The sequence below is a fragment of the Scyliorhinus canicula genome, chromosome 27, assembly GCF_902713615.1.
Source record: "Scyliorhinus canicula chromosome 27, sScyCan1.1, whole genome shotgun sequence".
Lineage (NCBI taxonomy): Eukaryota > Metazoa > Chordata > Chondrichthyes > Carcharhiniformes > Scyliorhinidae > Scyliorhinus > Scyliorhinus canicula.
Genome location: NC_052172.1, coordinates 19926036 through 19948146, shown reverse-complemented (window position 1 = coordinate 19948146; position 22111 = coordinate 19926036). Strand labels below are relative to the sequence as shown.

Sequence of the window (22111 nt, the reverse complement as noted above, 5' to 3'; positions counted from 1 at the left end):
CTATCTATTCCCCTGATCATCTTATAAACCTCTATCAAGTCGCCCATCATCCTTCTCCGTTCTAATGACAAAAGGCCTAGCACCCTCAACCTTTCCTCGTAGGACCTACTCTCCATCCCAGGCAACATCCTGGTAAATCTCCTTTGCACCTTTTCCAAAGCTTCAACATTCTTCCTAAAATGAGGCGACCAGAACTGCACACAGTACTCCAAATTTGGCCTTACCAAGGTTTTGTACAGCTGCATCATCACCTCACAGCTCTTAAATTCAATCCCTCTGCTAATGAACGCTGACACACTACAGGCTTCTTCACAGCTCTATCCACTTGAGTGGCAACTTTCAAAGGTCTATGAACATAGACCCCAAGATCTCTCTGCTCCTCCACATTGCCAAGAACCCGACCGTTAAACACTGTAATCCCCATTCATATTTGTCCTTCCAAAATGGACAACCTCACACTTTTCAGGGTTAAACCATCTGCCACTTCTCAGCCCAGCTCTGCATCCTATCTATTCCCTTTGCAGCCGACAACAGCCCTCCTCACTATCCACAGCTCCACCAATCTTCGTGTCGTCTGCAAATTTACTGACCCACTCTTCAACTCCCTCATTCAAGTTATTAATGAAAATCACAAACAGCAGAGGACCCAGAACTGATCCCTGCGGTACGCCACTGGTAACTGGGCTCCAGGCTGAATATTTGCCATCCACCCCCACTCTCTGACTTCTATTGGTTAGCCAGTTCGTTATCCAACTGGCCAAATTTCCCACTATCCCATGCTCCTTACTTTCTACATAAGCCTACCATGGGGAACCTTATCAAATGCCTTACCAAAATCCATTTACACTACATCCACTGCTTTACCTTCATCCACATGCTTGGTCACCTCCTCAAAGAATTCAATAAGACTTGTAAGGCAAGACCTACCCCTCACAAATCCGTGCTGACTATCCCGAGTCAAGCAGTGTCTTTCCAGATGCTCAGAAATCCTATCCCTCAGTACCCTTTCCATTACTTTGCCTACCACTGAAGTAAGATTAACTGGCAATGGGGAGAGATGGAAACAGCTTCGCAGATTCACTCTCAGCACCCTGAGGAATTTTGGAATGGGGAAAAAGAGTATTGAAGAGCGGATCCTGGAGGAAGCCCAGTTTCTAGTTAATTCACAGGGTTATCCCTATTCCCTTTTTTGAACAGGGGCACGACATTTGGCACTCTCCAATCCCATGGTACCACCCCTGTTGACAGTGAGGACGAAAAGATCATTGCCAACGGCTCTGCAATTTCATCTCTTGCTTCCCATAGAATCCTTGGATATATCCTGTCAGGCCCGGGGGACTTGTCTATCCTCAAGTTTTTCAAAATGCCCAACACATCTTCCTTCCTAACAAGTATCTCCTTGAGCTTACCAGTCTGTTTCACACTGTCCTCTCCAATAATATGGCCCCTCTCATTTGTAAATACTGAAGAAAAGTACTCATTCAAGACCTCTCCTATCTCTTCAGACTCAATACACAATCCCCCGCCACTGTCCTTGATCGGACCTACCCTCGCTCTAGTCATTCTCATATTTCTCACATATGTGTAAAAGGCCTTGGGGTTTTCCTTGATGCTACCCGCCAAAGATTCTTTATGCCGTCGCTTAGCTCTCCTAATCCCTTTCTTCAGTTCCCTCCTGGCTACCTTGTATCCCTCTTGTTTTCTTCTGACTAACTCGAGGATTCTGAGGCCAACTGCAAAGCTCCATCTCACAACTAGAAAAATGACCGCTTAGGTGAGGTACTTGGAGGCTGTGACAAAGAGGAGAAAAAATATTGAAAAATGTTCCGTGTATTTTGCAGCAGCAAATGGAAAATTCCACCCCCCAAGTTATTTACATTTGTGTTAAATGTCTCTGATTCAGGAATTGCCTTCAGCAATGGTGAGAGATGGAAACAGCTTCGCAGATTCACTCTCAGCACCTTGAGGAATTTTGGAATGGGGAAAAAGAGTATTGAAGAGCGGATCCTGGAGGAAGCCCAGTTTCTAGTTACAGCTATCCGAAATAAAAAAGGTATCTGGAGGAATTTATTTTTAAAATCCAAGTGGAGTTGCTATCTTTTTCAAGTTCCAAGTAAAACAGTGAAACCGAGTGATATGATGTGGCATGTATGTAAGGGGTACAAGGGATAGGGAAGAGGTCAAGGTACAAAATTAACCTTGCCCTTGATGAAAAATTGATTAAAAAATGATACAATAAAAATCAAAATTTAAGACAGCCTTCAGTTCTTGATACATGCAATTGGATAAAGAAGTGGGAAAAGGTAATTTGTTATCTGTTTATCCCTCAAGAGTCTGGTCAGCACTTGGGTCTGTGGTAATTAACTTGAGGTTTAAAGAAAGAAAAAATCATCCTGGGTTTACACCCCAGTCAAATGTCCAGTGTCTCCTCACAGATGGTTGTCAAGTATAGGCACTGTCTATGTTAATGAAGAACAGGAGAGGTTGGGGTGGAGGGAGCAGAGTATGCAGGGATAGTTATCTCGAACCATGCACCCCACTGGCTGGAGATTCAGTTTAGATCGGGACGAGAGCAGAGGCCAGGATGGAGGTTTGACTTGGGGTTGTGGCGGATGGAGGTTTTTGCCATAAGGTGCGGCCAGCGATTAAGGAGTATGTGCAGTTGAAACAGAATGGGGAGGTGTCAGCGGCAATTTTTTGGGAAGCACTGAAGGCAGTGGTCTGGGGGCAATTATTTTGTTTAAGGCGTGCAGATAGGGAAAGGAGGGAGGAACTTGACTATCTAGTGAGCGAGACAGTGGAGGTGACAGGGAATATTCGAGGATGCCCACCATGGAGGGATTGGTGAGAAGGAAAAGGTTGTAGGGGTAGTTTGACAGGCTGACAATGGGGAGGGCGGTAGGGCAACTGCGCAGGGTAAGAAGGGGGGGGGGCAATATGAGTGTGAGGAGAAGGTGAGCCATGTGCTGGCACACCAGCTGCAGAGGCAGGTTGCGTCCAGGGAAATATTGAAGATAAGAACTGGGGCTGGGAATATGGTAACGGAGCCAGGGAAGACAAACGAGGCGTTTAGGGAGTACTACCAGGGACTTTATGAGGCCAACCCGGGGGAGACGAGGGGGACATGGGGCGGTTTCTGGATGAGCTGGAATTCCGCAGGTGGAGGAAGCAAAGAGGCAGGTATAGGAGGAGCCCCTGGAGCTGAGGGAGGTGCTGGACAGTATCAGGGGTATGAAGTCGGTGAAGGTCCCTGGGCTGGATGGGTACCTGGCGGAATTTTATACGGAATTTGCGACAGACCTGGCACCACATCTGTTGGGGGCGTTTAATGAAGCACTGGAGAAGGGGAGAGTTGCCAGAGACGATGACGAAGGCAGTAATCACACTAATCCCAAAAAAAGGGGAAGGGCCCAGTGGAATGTGGGTCGTATAGGCCCATATCACCATTGAACACGCATGTGAAAATATTGGCTAAGTTGTTGGCAGGGAGGATGGGAGGATTGTGTCCCGGAGGTGGTTGCAGAAGATTAAACAGGCCACTTCTGGTGACGGCCATGGCGTAAACGGTCGCACATTCAGCAACTCTCGCCCTTAGTATTTTTTTTAATGGTATTTAAGCCGGATTTTGCAGGAAATTTCTCAACATGAGTTGATCAATGGGAGAGGAAAAGGAGGTGACCCTCAATTTATGGAATCATGTCCAAATAAGAGTCGAAAAAGAAGAAACCTAAAGTAAGGTGAAGGCAAGGCTCAGAGGTCATCGAGCTCAATGATAACGAGACAAAGCTCGCTGGTCGATTGAGCAATCGGTCAAGGACCTGGATGAGAAGTTTGCCCAGCATCGCAAGGAGTGTGCAGAAGACATATCCGAGGTGATAGCCTCGATTAAGGAGGTGGTTGACCGGGTGGAGGAGAAAATGACGACCCAGGGACAGGAGATTCAAAAGTTACAGAAGCTGGCGACTGAACGAGAGGACGAGTCCACTACAATAGCTTTGGAAATTAGCAGACTACAAGACAGCCAGAAACGACTGCTAGATACAGTAAAAGACTTAGAGAACCGGTCTCGCAGGCAAAATATCCGAATCGTCGGGCTGCCAGAGGGAAAGGAGGGATCAGATGCGGGAGCGTATGTGAGGAATATGTTGCAGGAGATGGTCGGGGCTGATGTGTTTGACAAGCCACTAGAGGTGGACCGTGCACATAGGGTGCTCGTACGTAGGCCTCAGGGCCGTGAGCCCCCGAGGGCCATGGTGGTGAGGCTGTATCGATTTCTCGACAAGGAGTGTATCATGAAGTGGGCCAGGCAGACAAAACGGTATATGTGGGAAGAATCAGAGATCCGGGTGTACCAAGACTGGGGACCAGAACTCGCAAAGAGAAGAGCAAGTTTCAACAAAGTTAAGGCGGCCCTGTTTGCAAAAGACATTAAATTAGGACTGCTGAACCCGGCTCGTCTTTGGGTGACGTTCGAGAACCGGGAGCTGGGCTTTAACTCTCCGGAATAGGGGGCTACTTTTATGAAAGACAATAATCTGACTTAAGGACTTTTAAATTCTAACTGTGGTGGACTAAGTTTGGGGGAAGAGACAAAGTGGGGGGAGGAGAGAAAAACAGTTATGTGTTTTATTTTGTCTTGTTTAAAATTTCAGTCTTTTAATTCTGTGTGTTAAGTTGTGATGTTTGGGAAGAAAAGGGTTTTGGTGGGTTTTTTTCTCTTCTTGTGTAATTTGATTTTGATTTATTGCTTTATGAACTGGATTACAATGGAAAGAACTTTTAAGTTGCGACAGGGTGTTTTATTTTCTGTAAAAAAGATGGTTGATTCTTGCATGCATAATTTTGCTTAAGCTGCTTGAAGCTTCTTATATTGTGTTTGATTCTGTTTGAAGTTGATGTGACTGATAAGAATCGGTTAAAGGGGGAGAGATAGAATCTGGAAATCTGGTTTAAGGACTTTTAAATTCAACCTGTGGTGGACTGAGTTTGAGGGAAGGGATAAAGTGGGGAGAGGAGAGAAAAATGGTTCTATGTTTTGTTTTCTCTTGTTTAAAATTTCAGTCTTTTTAATTCTGGTAGTTAAGTCGCGATCTTCGGGAAGGAAAGGTTTTTTTTTCTCTTCTTCTTGAGTAATTTGATTTTGATTTATTGCTTTATGTTCTGGATTACTGAGGAAAAGACTTTTAAGTAGCGACGGGATGTTTTCTTTTCTGTAAGAAAGATGGTTGATTCTTGCATGCATAATTTTGCTTAAACTACTTGAAGCTTCTTCTATTGTGTTTGATTCTGTTTAAAGGTGATGGGACTGATAAGAATCGGTTAAAGGGGGAGAGGTTTGCCTCGTTGCCTGTGCGTTGGGGAGTGGTTTGGTTGCTTTTTGGGATTGTTGTTACTGTGCTGAGTGTTTGTGTTATTGTTAGGTGTGATAGAATCTGGCAGTCAGCAGGTTTATTTGACGCCAGAGGGTGGGAGATGCTGAGCTAGATGGACAGCTAGTTCACGGGAGCAAAGTGGGGGAGAGCCAGAGGAAAGATGAAGTCGGAGGAGGGGGTGCAGCAAGGGGGTAATGCTGATGAGTAACGGTCAGTAAGGACACACGATGGAGATCAGATGGCGGTCGCCGCCAAGGGGTGGATCAAGTGAGGTGCGGAACACGGGCTAGGAGTTGGCCCAGGAAAGGTCATGGTTGGCCGACAGGGGAGGGGGGGGGCAAGAAGCCCCTCCACCAGACTGGAATGTTCATGGACTGAACGGGCCGGTTATGCGAGCTCATGTGTTCGCCCACCTGAGACGTGTCTATGTTACACGAGACACACTTGAAGCTGGGAGACCAAATTAGATTAAAGAATGGGATGGTTGGGGCAAGTGATTAATTCAGGACTGGACTTTAAAACAAGTGGGGTGGTGGCTATCCTAATTAACAAAAGGGTGACATTCAAGGTGGGAGGATAGAGGCAGACCCGGGAGGCAGATTTATTATGGTTCGCATGAAGCTAGAGGGAATGGCAGTGGTGCTAGTGAATATATATGCCCCAAACTGGGATGATGTCGCGTTTCTCAGGAAGGTGCTGGGAAATATCTCAGACCTTGATTCGCACCACCTGATCATGGGGGGACTTTAATACAGTCCTGGACCCGAGATTGGACCGGTCGAGTGCTAGGTCGGGAAAACTATCAGCAATGGTAAAGGAACTGTGGGGGTTCATGGAACGCATGGGAGAGGTAGATCCGTGGAGATTTGAGAGACCAAGGAACAGGGGATATTCATTCTACTCCCATGTACATAAGGCGTACTCCAGGATAGATTTCTTTGTGCTAGATAAAACACTGTTAGCAGGGGTTGAGGACACTGAGGTACTCAGCAATTGTGGTCTCAGATCATGCACCACACTCGACGTGGTAATGTTGCAGGAGACGCACCTTAGAGAGTGAACCAGGTTAGATTGAGGAAAGGCTGGGTCAATCAGGTTTTCCACTCGGGGCTGTGTACAAAGACTAGAGGGGTTGCGGTCTTGATTAATAAGCGGGCGATATTTGAGGTGGATAGGATAGTTTTGGATGTGGGGGGGTTGATATATTATGGTTGGTGGTAAGCTGGAGGGGGTGAAAGTAGTGCTGGTTAATGTATATGCACCAAATTGGGATGACGTGGAATTTATAAAGAGAATGTTAGGAAGATACCGGACCTGGACTCGCACAAGCTGATCATGGGAGGGGACTTTAATACAGTTGTTGATCCCGGCCTGGATCGGTCATGCTCGAAAACGGGCAGGGTGCCAGCAATGGTAAAGGAACTAAAAGGGTTCATGGAGCAGATGTGGGGGGAGGGGAGGGGTGGATCCATGGAGATTTTGGCAGCCGAGGGTGAAAGAGTTTTCCTTCTACTCCCACGTACATAAGGTATACTCTCGGATCGATTTCTTTGTTTTGGGTAGGGCTTTGCTGGCAGGGCTTGTAGACACGAGGTATTCGGCAATTACGATCTCGGACCATGCTCCACACTGGGTTGACCTGCAGGTTAGTACAGATAGCAATCAGCACCCGCAATGGAGGTGGGATGTAGGGCTTTTGGCGGACGAATCGGTTGAGGAAATGCATGCTGAATTACCTACAGGTAAATGATACGGGGGAGGTCTCAGCAGCGTGGTCTGGGAAGCGCTGAAGGCAATGGTGAGAGGAGAGCTGATCTCGATCCGGGCTCACAGGGACAGGACAGACAGGGCAGAGACAGGCCGACTGGTGAAACAGATTCTACAATTCGACAGGAGGTATGCGGAGACTCCAGAGATAGGGCTTTTAAGGGAATGGCAGAGGCTACAGGCGGAGTTTGGCTTGTTAACCACAGGGAGGGCAGAGGAACAGCTCAGAAAGGCGAGGGGGGCAATATATGAGCTTGGTGAGAAGACCAGCAGGATGCTTGCACTGCAGCTCAGAAAGAGGGAGCCAGCTAGAGAAATAGGGAAAGTTATCGAAGGGGACGGGAACTTAGTTGGGGACTCGGCAGGGGTGAGTAAGGCGTTTCGGGATTTTTACAGCAAGTTGTGCAGGTCGGAACCCCCTACGGAGCCGGAGGGGATGAGGCACTCCCTGGAGGGGCTGGCTTTCCCAAAGGTGGACGGGGAGCTGGTAGAATGGCTGGGGGCCCCGATCGGGTTGGAAGAGATAGTGGAGGGCTTGAAGGCCATGCAGTCGGGTAAGGCCCCGGGACCGGACGGGTACCCAGCAGAGTTCTATAAAAAGTTCTCCGGGATATTGGGACTGGTGCTGATGAAGTTGTTTAACGAGGCAAGGGAAAGGGGGTTTCTGCCCCAGACGATGTCACGGCCACGATTTCGTTTATCCTGAAGCGGGACAAGAATCCGGAGCTATGTGGGTCTTACAGGCCAATTTCACAGAGTCTCGCTGCATGCGGACGACCTGCTTTTGTATGTTTCGGATCCAATTGAGGGGATGAAAGAAATTATGGGAATTTTAGGGGAATTCAGCCGGTTTACGGGGTATAAGCTTAATATGGGGAAGAGCGAGATGTTTGTGGTCCAGGCGAGGGGTCAGGAGAAGCGACTGGGGGAACTGCTGTTTAGAGTGGTAGGGGACAGTTTGATGCACAATCAATTGTACAAAGACTCAGATTGGGTACAATTGTGGCTTTATTGTAGTAAGATGCATGGCCTCCTACAGCAGCTGGCGAAATGGCAGTTGAATAGAGGACACGCATATTTATACACCTCTTCCTGGGCGGAGCCAGCAGGCAGGGGCCACCAGCGAACCTGTAATACAGGTCCTACCTTACATCACCTAATACACGTGTAACAGTGGTTTACCAGTTTCAGGTTCTTAGGTATCCAAGTGGCACAGGATTGGGACCGGCTACATAAATTGAACTTGGCCCAGTTGGTGGATCAGATGAAGGAGGATTTCTGGAGATGGGATGCGCTCCCATTGTCTCTGGCGGGCAAGTCCCCGCGAGTGAGGAGGGTAATGCTTGAGTGGAGTATGGGGCAGGGCAGCTGGCGCTGCCGAACTTTAGCAATTATTACTAGGCGGCTAATATAGCCATGGTTAGGAAGTGGCTGGTTTGGAGGGGGGGGATCGGCATGGAGGCGGCTTCTTGCAGGGGCACAAGTCTGGGGGCGCTGGTAACTGCGTCTCTGCCGTTCCTGCCGGCGCGATACTCCACCAGCCCCATGGTGGTGGCAGCCTTGAGAGTCTGGGGGCAGTGGAAGAGACATGTGGGAGCAGTGGGAGCATTGGTCTGGTCCCCAATCTGTGATAATCACCTGTTTGCCCCAGGGAGGATGGACGGGGGTTTCCGAATTTGGCGGAGAGCGGGGATTGAGAGGATGGGGGACTTGTTTATAGAGGGGAGCTTTCTGAGCATGAGGGCTCTGGAGGAGAAGGTTGCATTGGCCGGGGAAACAAATTTTGATATCTGAAGGTGCGGGACTTTCTGCGTAGACAGGTACCAACCTTCCTACTCTTGCCGCTAGGGGGGATTCAGGATAGGGTGGTTTCTAGAGGATGGATTGGAGAGGGGAGCATTTCTGACATTTATAAGGAGCTTATGGCATGAGAGGCGATGCAGACCGAGGAACTGAAGCAAAAGTGGGAGGAGGAGCTGGGGGGGAGAGATAGAGGAGGGCCTTTGGGCGGACGCGTTGAGTAGAATCAACGCGACTGCGACGTGTGCCATGCTCAGCCTGATTCAATTCAAGATCGTGCATCGGGCTCACATGACAGTGGCCCGGATGCGCAGATACTTTGGGGTGGAGGACAGGTGCGCAAAATGTGCAGGAGGACCGGCGAACCATGTTCACATGTTTTGGACATGTCCAAAGCTTAGGGGATTTTGGCAGAGGTTTGCGGACGTCATGTCGAAGGTATTAAGTACTAGGGTGACATTGAGTCCAGAGGTGGTGATTTTCGGGGTGTCGCAGGATCTGGGAATCCAGGAGGAGAAAGAGGCAGACGTTCTGGCCTTTGCTTTCCTGGTAGCCCGGAAGCGGATATTACTAGCATGGAGGGACTCGAAGCTCCAGAAGACCTGGCTATCGGATATGGCTGGCTTTCTCTGCCTTGAGAAAATGAAGTTCGCCATGAGAGGGTCATTGTTAGGATTCGCCCAGAAGTGGCTACCATTCATCGACTTCTTCGCAGAGAATTAATCATCAGCAGGGGGGGGAGAGTGGTAGGTTAGCGTAGAGTAGGGGGTTAAGTAATGGTGGGACCTGTGGGGGAGGGAGGAGGTATTTGCACTATGTTTATATTTTTATGTACATTGTTTATATTGCTGCCGTTACAATGCCAAATAAAACCTCAATATATGTTTATTTTTTAAAAAGATAGCTCAACTATTAATAGCAATAAGTGACTGAAATGCAAATGCTAGAAATGCTCCAGGTTTAATCCCCTGATCTTGGTTGGCCTCAGCTGGCTGTTGGTGGGATCTCTACAGTGCGCTTCAGCCCATTGGAAGTTTATGAAGTAAAATCAGTTTCTTGACCCTAATTTGAGTCCAGTGATACCCTCCCTGACTGGGAATGCAGGTAGATGGACACTGAAAGAGGACAGATTTAAATTCAGATATGGCGGCTCCCCTAATCCAAAAGCCAATTGTCACTGGGAGGAAATTGGGCCTCATTGTGCCTGTTTTCGGGCACAAAGTGGAGACAAAAAGGTTTGCCTCTGGATGCTCAACTGTAACTCGCCAGAAACATGGTGATGAGCTCCGAGGCCCAATTTCAAACAAGTCTCAGACATCCAGCGGGAACACTGAGCAGTTATCTATTTTGGCCCTGAAACTGGAATGAAACCAATTTTCTGGCCACTGTTTACTTACATATTTCTGAATATTAATATCTATGAAATATGAATGTATTCCTCTGTTATTTGTGTAACATTGTAGACTTTTCTAACTGATCTTCTCTTTCAATTATATCAGATACCCCACTTAGCCCAAACCATCTGCTGAGATGCGCAGCATCTAATATCATCTGTTCCATCGTCTTTGGAGACCGGTTTGATTATGAAGATAAAAGGTTTCTCACATTGATGGGGAAGATTGCGGAAAATATCCAAAATTTAAGTACTCCCTGGATACAGGTATTTCCCTTTCTTTGGTCATAATGTGACTGAAACTAACTTAAACTGTCACACTTGCAGAAGATGCTCAAATAATGGGAGTGGCAGAGCGAGGAGCAGCTAGAGATTTGCAGAAGGATTTAAATTGATTATTTAACTTGGAAATAAATGACAACTTGAATTTAAATGGATAAATAATGATCTGAATTAGAAAATGAATGTTTAGAAAGGAATCTGACGGTAATGGTCGACTATTCATTTTCTATTTCTGGATTAAGCAATAAAGTAAGAAAGAAAGATATAGAGCTCAATTTTCCAGCCTTTCCTGCCAATGGCGGCCTCCCCGTGGTGGGTTCACCGGTGAACAATGCAAAACGCTATTGGTGGAGCAGAAGATCCCGCCTGTGGCCATTGGTGAGCCGCCGCTGGAAAACATGCTGCAGGGTTGGGAAATCCCGTCCATAGACACTGCAGAAAAAATGCCTATAAAGGCAGAATACTGGGAATACTGGTATTATACCCCTCACAGGTCCCACAGGGACACATCGACTGATCTCTCTGTTAGACTCGCAGAATACCAGCTCCCCTGCTAGTGAACAGAGGTCCGCCTAGTGGGGCCCATACATTCACCCTTTAAAATCCAACCTGGAATGGGGTTGGCACTGCCAGTCGTCCCGATTGAGGTCTGTGAGCTCGAAGCCACGTTGGGGCCTTTGACTTTATGTTTTCGAATTAAATGTTGTTTAATTTACCTTCTCCGTCCTCCTGAGCTTTTATACCTAGAAACATGAAATACAAGCAGAAAATGCTGGAAGTATTCAGTAGTCCAGGCAGACCGACGACCTTTAGATCTGAAATGTTTTTTTCTCTCTACTGGTGTTGCCTAAACTGTTGAGTAAAAGTTTTCAACTATTTCTATTACCTATCAACAGAGGTTATCTACACTTGTCAGGCTTCACTTAGTTTTGTTCAGGTTGATCACATTTCAAAAATGCATATATACAAGGTAGAAGTTATAAAGTTATAAAAAGGAAGAATCAGACTCCTGCCAAGGGTATTAGGGTTACTTTATGAGGATCGTAATGTCAAATAAGAATCCCTACAATACAGAAGGAGGCCATTCAGCCCATTGAGTCTGCACCGACTCTCCCAAAGAGCACCCCACGCCAGGCCCACTTCACTTCCCCCAATCTCTATAACCCCATCTAACCTTTAGTCACAAAGAGGCAATTGACCATGGCCGATCCACCTAGCCTGCACATCTTTGGACTGTGGGAGGAAACAGGAGCACCCGGAGGAAACCCTCGCAGACACGAGGACCATGTGTAGACTCCGCACAGACAGTCGCCCACTGTGCTGCCTCATAATTCTTCCTTAACTATAAATCCACATAAATAACTTCAATTTCATTAAAAGATAAAATATTCAGAACAAGAGCATCACCTGGGGCGACATGGCGGCACAGTGGTTAGCACTGTCACATCACAGCGCCAGGAAGTCGGGTTGGATTTCAGCTTCGGGTAACTGTGTGTGTAGAGTTTGCACATTCTCCCATTGTCTGCGTGGGTTTCCTCCGGGTGCTCTGGTTTCCGCCCACAGACCAAAGATGTGCAGGTTAAGTGAGTTGGCCACGCTAAAATTGCCCCTTAAGTGTTCAGGGATGTGCAGGTTAAGTTAAGGGGTAAATGGAAAAAAGGCGGGAAAGTGGGCTTGGATGGAGTGCCTTGTCGGAGGGTCGGTGCAGACCCAATGGGGCGAATAGCTTGATGCTCTCGACCCTTTCTACTTTGTTCTCATTGATGTAGACAGGGGCATGTTCTCCTCTACGCTTCCTGAAGTCAATAACAATCTTCTTTGTTTTATGGACATTAAGCGAGAGATTATTGTGGTCGCACCAGTTCACCAGATTCTCTATCTCAGTCCTGTACTCTGTCTCATCATTGTTTGAGATCCGACCCACTACTGTAGTGTCATCAGCAAATTAGAAAATCGAGTTGGAGGGGAATTTGGCACTTAGTCATCGGTGTACAGGGAGTATAGTAGGGGGCTGAGGACACAACTTGTGGGGCACTGGTGTCGAGAATGATCGTGGAGGAGGTGCTGTGGGCTGTGGGTTAGGAAGTTCAGGATCCAGTCGCAGAGGGAAGAGCCGAGGCCCAGGCTCATGGAGTTTGCAGATGAGTTTCATAGGAATAATGGTGTGAAGGCTGAGCTATAGTCAATAAATAGGAGTCTGACATCGGTGTCTTTATATCTATGTGTTCCAGGGTTGAGTGCAGGGCCAGGGAGATGGCATCTGTTGAGGACTTGTTGTAGCGGTAGGTGAACTGTAGTGGGTCAAGGCGATCCAGGAGGCTGGAGTTGATTTGTGCCGTGACTAACCTTTGGAAACACTTCAGATATCAGAGCCACTGGACGATAGTCATTCAGGCACGCTGCTCAGCTTTTCGTCTTCTTGAAGCAGATAGGGACCTCAGATTGTCGTAAAGAGATGTTGAAGATGTCTACGAATACCCCCGCCAGCTGATCCACACAAGACCGGAGTGCTTGTCCGGATACCGCATCCGGGCCAGTGGCTTTCCATGGGTTGACCTTCGAGAAGGCTGCTCTGCCATCTGCAGTGGTGATCTCAGATACAAGTCCATCCGAGGCTTCTGGGGTGGAGGGCATGTTCTCGCTGACCTCTTGCTCAAAGAGTGCATAGAATACGTTGAGCTCATCATAGAATTTACAGTGCAGAAGGAGACCATTCGGCCCATAGAGTCAGCACCAGCCCTTGGAAAGAGCACCAAAATCAAGCCCACACCTCCACTCTATCCCCGTAACCCAGCAACCCCACTTAAACTTTCTGGACACCAAAGTCAATTTAGCATGGCCTATCCACCTAACCCGCACATCTTTGGACTGTGGGAGGAAACCGGAGCACCCGGAAGAAACCCACACAGACACGGGGAGAAAGTGCAGACTCTTTATCGACCCAAGCCAAGAATTAAACTTGGGACCCTGGCGCTGTGAAGCAACTGTGCTAACCACTGTGTTACAGTGCTGCGCAAAGGGAGGGTTGTGTTGGAGCCGCGATTTTACATGCCTTCATCTTGTAGCCCATTATGTCTTGCAGACCTCGCCATCGTCGGCGGGGGTCCCTGTGGCTAGGCTGGGACTCGAGCTTGGTCTGGTTCTGTCTTTTGGCATCTTTGATGGATCTCCTTCGATCATATGTGGCTTTCTTGTATAGGTCAGGATCGCCTGACGAACACCTCAGACCTAGGCTTCAACAAGCAGCGAATATCCCTGTTCATCCAGGGCTTCCGGTTGGGAAGCACGCGGATTTGCTTCTTTGGCACAGTCTTCTACACACTTACTAATGAAGTCAGTAATACCCGTTCAGGCTGGTCACAGAGTTTGTAAATACTGACCAGTCCACTGACTCTAAGCAGTCCCGTAGTATAATTGAAAATATGGAAAGATGTGTCATTTGAAGCATGGAAGTCTGGCAATATCTGGTCTGAGAGAAACATGAGAGGATACAGGGAAAGATCCCAAGAAGGGTTAATGTTTAGATCAAAGATACTTTTTGTAATCCAAGTGAAATACAGATTACTTTATGATAAAGCCATAAAAACTTAATAACTGTTAGAAAGATAATACAAACCTAGATACCAGAGCAGGAACTACCAGAACTCAGAGAGAACTCAGAGAGAGAGAGAACCTTACTCGTTGATGGGAAAGCAACATTGGAAGACCGAGCAACCCAGTGAAATGAGCAGAAGAGCCAAAGTTAAAGAAAACTGATTGACAAGAAAGACTTGAAAGTCTGCAACTGGTCACACCAAGAAAAGATCTTTTATACCTTTCTAAAAAAGTAATTTAATCTTTTTTAACTTGAAAATAAAGTTAAGTTCAAGTTGATAACCTGAAAGAGTGGTTATTATTACCATTTTGAAAGTTTACTTTACTTAGCAAGCCGGACCCATAGGTAAGCTACTAGGTGGTAAGTAAATAAAATTCTTCTCTGAAGATACGGATTATGCCGGGGGATAACTTGAAACATTAGTTTGACCCAAATAGCACCCGCTTAAGTCTGCATAGGAGTCAGGGAGTTTGAATCACCAGTTAGAATATATTGACCCTTTTCTGGTATAGAGGGAAATTCTAAGAATAGTGGTGAGGTAAAAACTACAGTAGGTCATCCGAATCCTCAGACCAATATTGAACGACTTTCTTTGATGGATTTCCCCCGCTTCAGTTTTGCTTATAACCGGGTCCGGGGAATAAGTTGGGGCATCCTGAGGCCGCAGTGGGGTTCGCAGGATGGTGTTCATGATCAAACAGCAGAGTGGCTTGCCAGGCCTCTGCAGAGGGTGGTCAATCACATTGGAATAGATAATATCCTTCCTTCCTGAACGGACATTTTAAGCCAGTAAGGTGTTCACAACAATCCAAACATCTGTTTTTCATATCCGGAATGAACATACACTGAAACTGCTATAGTGAGATTTGGGGCGCAATTCACTGGCCTCATCACAAACTACTTGGGGCGCGACGAGGACGTTAAGTTTCGCAAGATGTTTCCCAAGAGATTAACGAAGCTCATTATGCCTCGCAATCTCTAATGAGATCTCGAAAAGGCATTGTGATCTGGATCTCATCCTCAACGGGCGGGATCTAGATTTGGATATTCATGTGAGCTGTTAGTCTCATTTGAATATGTCCACGCACAAGTTAACTAATACGCAGGATCCCACGGCCTCACCTTGGAGATCTCCCCGTGGCACCATTTAGCACTGGTTTCCACAAACATGGATGAGGCGTACCAGCACTTGGAGGGGTCTCCCAGGTGATTAAGAGGCCTTGGGTGGCCGCGCTTTGGACAGAGTGGTATCTTGGCACCTCAATGCCACTCAGACACCTTCGCACTGCCAGACTGGCACCACCACCTGGTTGCCACCATGGCATTGGCAGAATGCCCAAGTGGCAATAATAGGCTGGCAAGGGCACTGCCAGCATGCCATGCTAGTAGTGCCAAAGTGCCAGGTGGCCATCTTGCCCATGCGGGTCGGGGTGCCCTTCCCTTAAGGGATTGCATGCGGCAGGGTTACGGCTCCCTAATGAGTAAGTTGAGACGTTGACAGGGTCCTGAGGCTGCAGTGGGGGTTTGCGAGATCTGAGCGCCACCTGGAAATTAGTCAAAGTGCGACCTGGACGGGGCATTCCTCCCCAGAAAAGAAGCAGAATCCTGTATAATTGCAGTTTAATATCCGGTTTAATAGCAGGGTCAGAATCCCATTGAACTGTGGGGTCATTCTGAGCTCCGCAAGCACTGGGAAACACTCGCTAAACGTTCCCAAAACGGGACTCTGTTTCTTTCCATTAAATCGCTCCCTAAACATCATGGGCTGGATTCTCAGGTCGCTAACGCCGAAAATCGCATTCGGCGAACGCCTGGGAATTCAAATTCCAGAGAAAATCGGGATGGGGCCGCTTCCGCGATGCTCTGCCCCCTCAAAAGTGTGCGCCATATCGATGGCCCCAGGCCATTGCCTGAGGTCCGCCTCACAATGATCCGCCACCGACCAGCTGGGTTCCCGACGGCAAAGGACACGTGTGGTCTCATCCGTCGGAAACTTGGCGTGGCAGATGCGGACTCAATCCAGCACCGCCAGTCGGGGAATGGCCGATCCACGGGCAGAGGAGGATATATGTGGGGCTGGGGGCACTGTGGAGGCGCACAAACCGGCTGAAGGGGGGGATTATTTTGAAGGTCGGGTCCGCGAGCGGCCTTTGCCATGAAGCAGTACCGCCGTGCGCATGCACGACCACGGACCCCGCAATTCTCCGGGCCGCATCGGCAGCTAGAGCCGGGTGCTCGACGCTGCCTCCCTGCTAGCTCCCAGCAAAACGGGGAAATCGATGGCCGTTTCGCGACAGTTTTTCTGGGGTAAATCGCCACCGTTCCCACGCCAGCACGGGGAAATAGCCCCAGGATTGGAGAATCCAGCCCCAGGTTTTCTGGATTTTTAGTCCAATATCATAACCACATCTCTGACTGGGTGCCATACGTGTGTCCTGTACGCTATGTTCGTTCTGCAATTTAAGAGCTTGTTTACTCCCACCCGGTCTTTCCCTGTTATTTAGAAACATCAGCCTTTTTTCCAGCTTTTTAAAAATAAATTTAGAGAACCCAATTTTGTTTTTTCCAATTAAGGGGCAATTTGGCATGGCCAAGTCACCCACTGGACACATCTTTTTTGGTTGTGTGGGTGAACCCACACAGACACGGGGAGAATGTGCAAACTCCACACGGACAGTGACCCGGGGCCTGGATCGAACCCGATTCTCTGAGAGGCAGCAGTGCCATCCATTGCGCCACCGTGCTGCCCGTCCTTTTTTCCCAGCTTAGTGCCAGCTCTTATTGGCTCAGCTAAGACCAAGAATCGAATCAAAGACTCTCTTGGTCTCTCTGGTTCGGCGAGAGACCAGGAGATTAAACAGTTTTTCATGCATTGTTCCGTTTAGGATAACCGAGTCCACACCAACCTAATGGATGGGATTTAAGGACATCCCACCATGTGTTTTTTGGCGGGGAGGCGGCCTGACAGTGGGATCTACTGGTCCCACCATTGTCAACAGATTTCCCAGTGGCGTGGGACTGGAATTTCCCGTCGGTGTGAACAGCCGGTAAATCCCATCCAACGGCACCATATGACCAGAAATATAAATGTTAATAAATTTTGTTTTGCCTTGCAGCTGTACAATAACTTCCCGACGATCGTGGATTTCCTGCCTGGGCTTCACAAAAAGCAATTCCAAAATGCAGAACATTTGCTGAATTTCATAAAACAAATGGTTCAAAGTCATAAAGAAAGTTTGCAGAAAGATTTTCCCAGGGATTATATTGACAGTTTCCTCATCAAGATGGAGGAGGTACTGGAAGCAGTTTTCTTTTTACATTCGTACAGTTTCAATTTTCGTACCTGCTCCCCTAAGGTCAGGAGGGGTTTGGCTGGATACTGATGTGGTGAATCCAACAGGTTTACACAAAGGTTGACACCAGCTAAACAAGACCAGCATTTTGGGAACTAGTGTCGCAAATGTCCCGTTGACACCAATATATAAGCAGCTAAAAAATGTAACATATGGATTGATTAATAGCACAACCTGTATTTTAAAAGAAATCTGAAAGTGACTACACACAACATAAGGTCGATAATATTTTAAAAGTAGATTTGATTTGTTTCAGGAGGAACACAAGCATGATTCAGAATTCATTCACATGAACTTGTTGTGGACAATAATGAACTTATTTTTGGCTGGAACTGAAACAACCAGCACGACACTGCAATGGGCTATCCAGATCCTGGCAAAGTATCCACAAGTTCAGGGTAAGCAACATTACTATAAGAGGTTGGAGGATGCATTTCAACAGTCCAACACATGGGATTATAGTGTTGGGAGAATGGAACATTCTCATTTCAGAATCCAGAATCTAATTTTAACCTGGGGGCTGGACAGGGAAGTGCTTGTTACAACATGAGGCCTTGGGACTTTTTAAGTGTTGTGCTTTATATAAATGTTGATATGTTGAATCCCACCTAAAGCTGTCAGAACTGCCAAAAAGGCAGAAGTGGTGAGCTGTATTTCTGGTGGTGGTGGGCTGGGAACAGACGACATGCAGGGGCCACCGTGTAGCCAGTTGGACCTGGTTGGGCACGAGGGGACACACCATGCTAACATGTCTTCCACCCCACACAGACAATGGACTTCAGAATCCAACCAGGAATTGTGGCCTTCATCTTAGTTGCTGCAGTCCTGTGCGATGCACTCAGGCTCTACGAGCTGGAATTGCTCGGGGTGAACACTGCAGTAGCGGAGTCTGCCCTAGAGGAACAGGAACCTGTTGGTGAGGATGGAGAGGCAGTTGCCCAACACTCCATGGAGGAGATGGGAAGGAGACACTGCATGAGGTCTCGTGTGTACCGGCAGAGTCAGTCGGAACCGGTCATCCCGTCGAAGACTACAGCTGAGCAGGGGGACAATGCGGCACATCTGCCAGATCATGGCACACACAGCACCGTATGGGGGTGGACACTCGCTCCCGGTGGCCGTCAAGTGATGGTTGTCCTGAACTTTTATACCACGGCTCCTGCCAGGTGCTGAGTAGGGACCTGTCTGGGATCTCACAGACCTTGGTGCACAAGTGCATCCGCGCCGTCACGGCGGCCCTATATGCCCGGTCAGCACAATATAATCAAATTCAATGCGGACCGAGTCCACCAGGATTCCCGGGCAGCGGGTTCACCACCATTGCCAAGATGCCAGGGTCTAGGGGGTGATTGACGGGATGCATGAAATATTTTTATTCTCCTCCTTTTTCACAATTTTTCTCCCAAATTTAGACCCATCAACAACAAACAATAACCAACAACAAATATCTCAAACCTCACAAGAACAACAATCCCATCCTCCCACCATGCCCCAGACATCAGCCCGCATGTTAACATAAACAAATGACAAAAAAAAGGAATCAGGGATTACCCATAGCCATCTTTAACATACATAGCCCCCCTCCCCCCCCCACCCACCCCCCCAACTAATGTTCGATTTTATCCAGTTCTTGAAAGTGCATAATAAATAGTGCACATGACTTGTAGAACCTCTCCGAGCTTCCCCTCAGTTCGAACTTAACCTTCTCAAGGGTCAAGTATTCCAATAGGTCCCCTCGCCACGCCAGGACACAGGGTGCAGAGGCCACTCTCAATCCCAGCAGGAACTGCCTTCGGGCGATCAACGAGGCGAAGACTAAGATATCTGCCTCCGCACCCGTTTCCAACCCTGGCTGGTCTGACACCCAGAATATGGCCTCCCGGGGACCCGGGTCCAGCTTCACATGCACCACCTTGGAAATTACCCTAAACACCTCCTTCCTGTACTCCTCTAGCTTTGGACAGGACCAAAACATACAAACTTGATTAGCAGGGTCCCTCCGCAACGCTCACACACATCTTCTACCCCTTCAAAGAATCGGCTCATCCTCGCCCTCGTGAGGTGTGCCCTGTACACCACCTTCAGCTGTATCAGCCCCAACCTCGCACACGAGGTAGAGGCATTCACTCTCCGGAGCAAGTCACACCAGACTCCCTCGTCTATAATCTCTCCCAACTCTTCCTCCCACCTCCAGTGGTCCCTATCCTTTTCCAACATAGCTCCGTACACCGCTGACACTGTCCCCTTCCCCAGTCCCCTTGCCGCCAGCACCTCTTGCAGCAATGTGGAGGCCGGTTCCTCCGGGAAGCTCTGTATCTCCTTCCTGGCAAAGTCCCGAACCTGCATATATCTAAATACTTCTCCCCGCTCCAGCCCATACTTCGCTTCCAGCTCCCTCAATCCTGCAAATCGACCCCGAAGAAACAAATCTTTTAGAGTCTTAATCCCCTTCTCTTCCCATTTCCGAAAGCTTCCGTCCCACATCCCTGGTCCAAATTTGTGGTTCTCCCGAATTGGCATTTCCCTTGACCCTGCCCCCAACCCGAAGTGTTGGCGAAACTGCCTCCAGATTTTCAATGAAGCTATTATTATCGGACTCCCTGAGTATTTCCCCAGAGTTATCGGGAGCGGGGCCGTTGCTAGTGCTTTCAGCCCCAATCCCCTACACAAACTCTCCTCCATTCTGACCCACTGGGAATCAACCCCTCTGACCCAGTTCCGCAGCTTCTCCATATTCGCCTCCCAGTAGTAGTACATCAGGTTCGGGAGACCGAAACCCCCTGCCTGCCTTCCCCTCTGTAGCAGCACCTTCCTCACTCTGGCCACCTTCCCTCCCCATATAAACGAGGTAATCCTTCCCTCAATCTCCCTGAAAAATGACTTTGGCAGGAAAATCGGTAAGCATTGAAAAATAAACAGAAATCGCGGCATCACATTCATTTTAACTGCCTGTACCCGACGCGCCAGTGACAGAGGGAGACCATCCCACCTTGCCAGATCGGCCTTCACTCTCCCCACCAAACTAGTGATGTTGTATCTGCGAAGCCTTCCCCACCCCCGGGCAACCTGCACCCCCAAATACCTAAAGTGGGTCCCTGCCTTACGGAATGGCAGCCCCCCCAGCCTTGCCCCCACCCCCGGCCGAGACACCACAAAATACTCACTCTTGTCCAAGTTCAGCTTGTACCCCGAGAAAGACACAAATACCTGCAGTAACTCCAATATTCCTCCTATCGACGCACTCGGTTCCGACGCATACAGCAGCAAGTCGGCGGCATATAAGGACACCCTATGCTCTATCACCCCATCCGCCGCACTATTGATCGACGGGGTGCATGTCGCCCTATGAGCACCGGCTATCTTCACAAACTGAAATGGTTTTCACTCTATGAACATGCAACTGCTGTGCGACCATGAGGTGCACACCTGCGCCCAATACCCGGGCAGTATGCACAATGCTTTCATCCTGGCACAAACAATTCCTGACCTCTTTGAGGCTGAGGGATTGGCTTCTGGGCGACAGTTTTCCCTGCAGTCATGGCTGATGACGCCAATCCGGAGGCCATGCAACGGCCCATGCAGCGACTTGCGGCGTAATCAAGACATGCTTCAGCATCCTAAAGAGGAGCTTCGGGTGCCTGGAACTCACTGGAGGAGCCCTCCAGTATAGTGCTAGGAGAGTCTGCGATCTCCATATCGCCCTGCCGAGGGGCGACAGCGGGAGGAGGATGCACTCCAGGCCTCATCTGACAAGGAAGATGCGGATGGGAAGGACATGGAGCTCGGCAGGCACAGGAGGCCGCTAAACGTGTGCTTCACGGCCAATCCGCATGGTTCACCAACTAGGGCATCTGACCAGCTGCACAGACATCCCACCCCACTCTCATGAGATGCACATGGTCGACCACCCCCTCCCATGAATACCTCCACTGCACCAACCCCACCCCCTTGCAACCTCCTCCTAGATTTCAACCTGCCTCACTAGGGTGTGGGCCCTGTGTTGGCAGTACCAGCGGACTGGTTTATTGGATGGGGGTGATGATGACCCGCTCTGCGATGAGCAATGGTGGTCCGCACTGTTTGACAACGTCTGACTCCTGCCCACAGTATCACTTTCCACTGGTCAGGTGGCATGCGAGCTGGCCATACCATCACATGGTCCCGCCGAACCGTTGGGGTGACGGAGACAGGGGGTTATGGAATGGAGAGGGAAAGGGTGGAGCGCAAGAGTGGGGAATACTGACTGAACTGGGTTCCCTGGCCAAAACCCACCCCACCCTCCACCCATCTTACCAGCCACCCTCAGCACCCCCTCTGGCCAGCCCAGCTCATCCCTCACACGCACCTCACAGAGCACCGAGACAGGTTTAAAAGTTGTGAATATGTGTTTATTGTGAAATGGGCTTGTTTAGAACACTGGGCTAATCGCTGACTTTTAAAGCAGACCAAGGCAGGCCAGCAGCACGGTTCAATTCCGGTACCAGCCTCCCCCAACAGGCGCCGGAATGTGGCGACTAGGGGCTTTTTACAGTAACTTCATTTGAAGCCT

General features: G+C 48.7%; 1 protein-coding gene across 1 annotated transcript in view; it reads left to right on the top strand.

Annotated features, from left to right (window-relative positions):
• The window catches only part of LOC119957958 (cytochrome P450 2C15-like), a 52344-nt gene that overhangs the window by 15492 nt on the left and 14741 nt on the right, over window positions 1-22111 (top strand). Inside the window, exons 3-6 of the mRNA XM_038786188.1 lie at window positions 1904-2053; window positions 10439-10599; window positions 17326-17502; window positions 17819-17960. Of these exons, the coding sequence (XP_038642116.1) occupies window positions 1904-2053; window positions 10439-10599; window positions 17326-17502; window positions 17819-17960 (630 nt within the window). The remainder of the gene's footprint in view (window positions 1-1903; window positions 2054-10438; window positions 10600-17325; window positions 17503-17818; window positions 17961-22111) is intronic.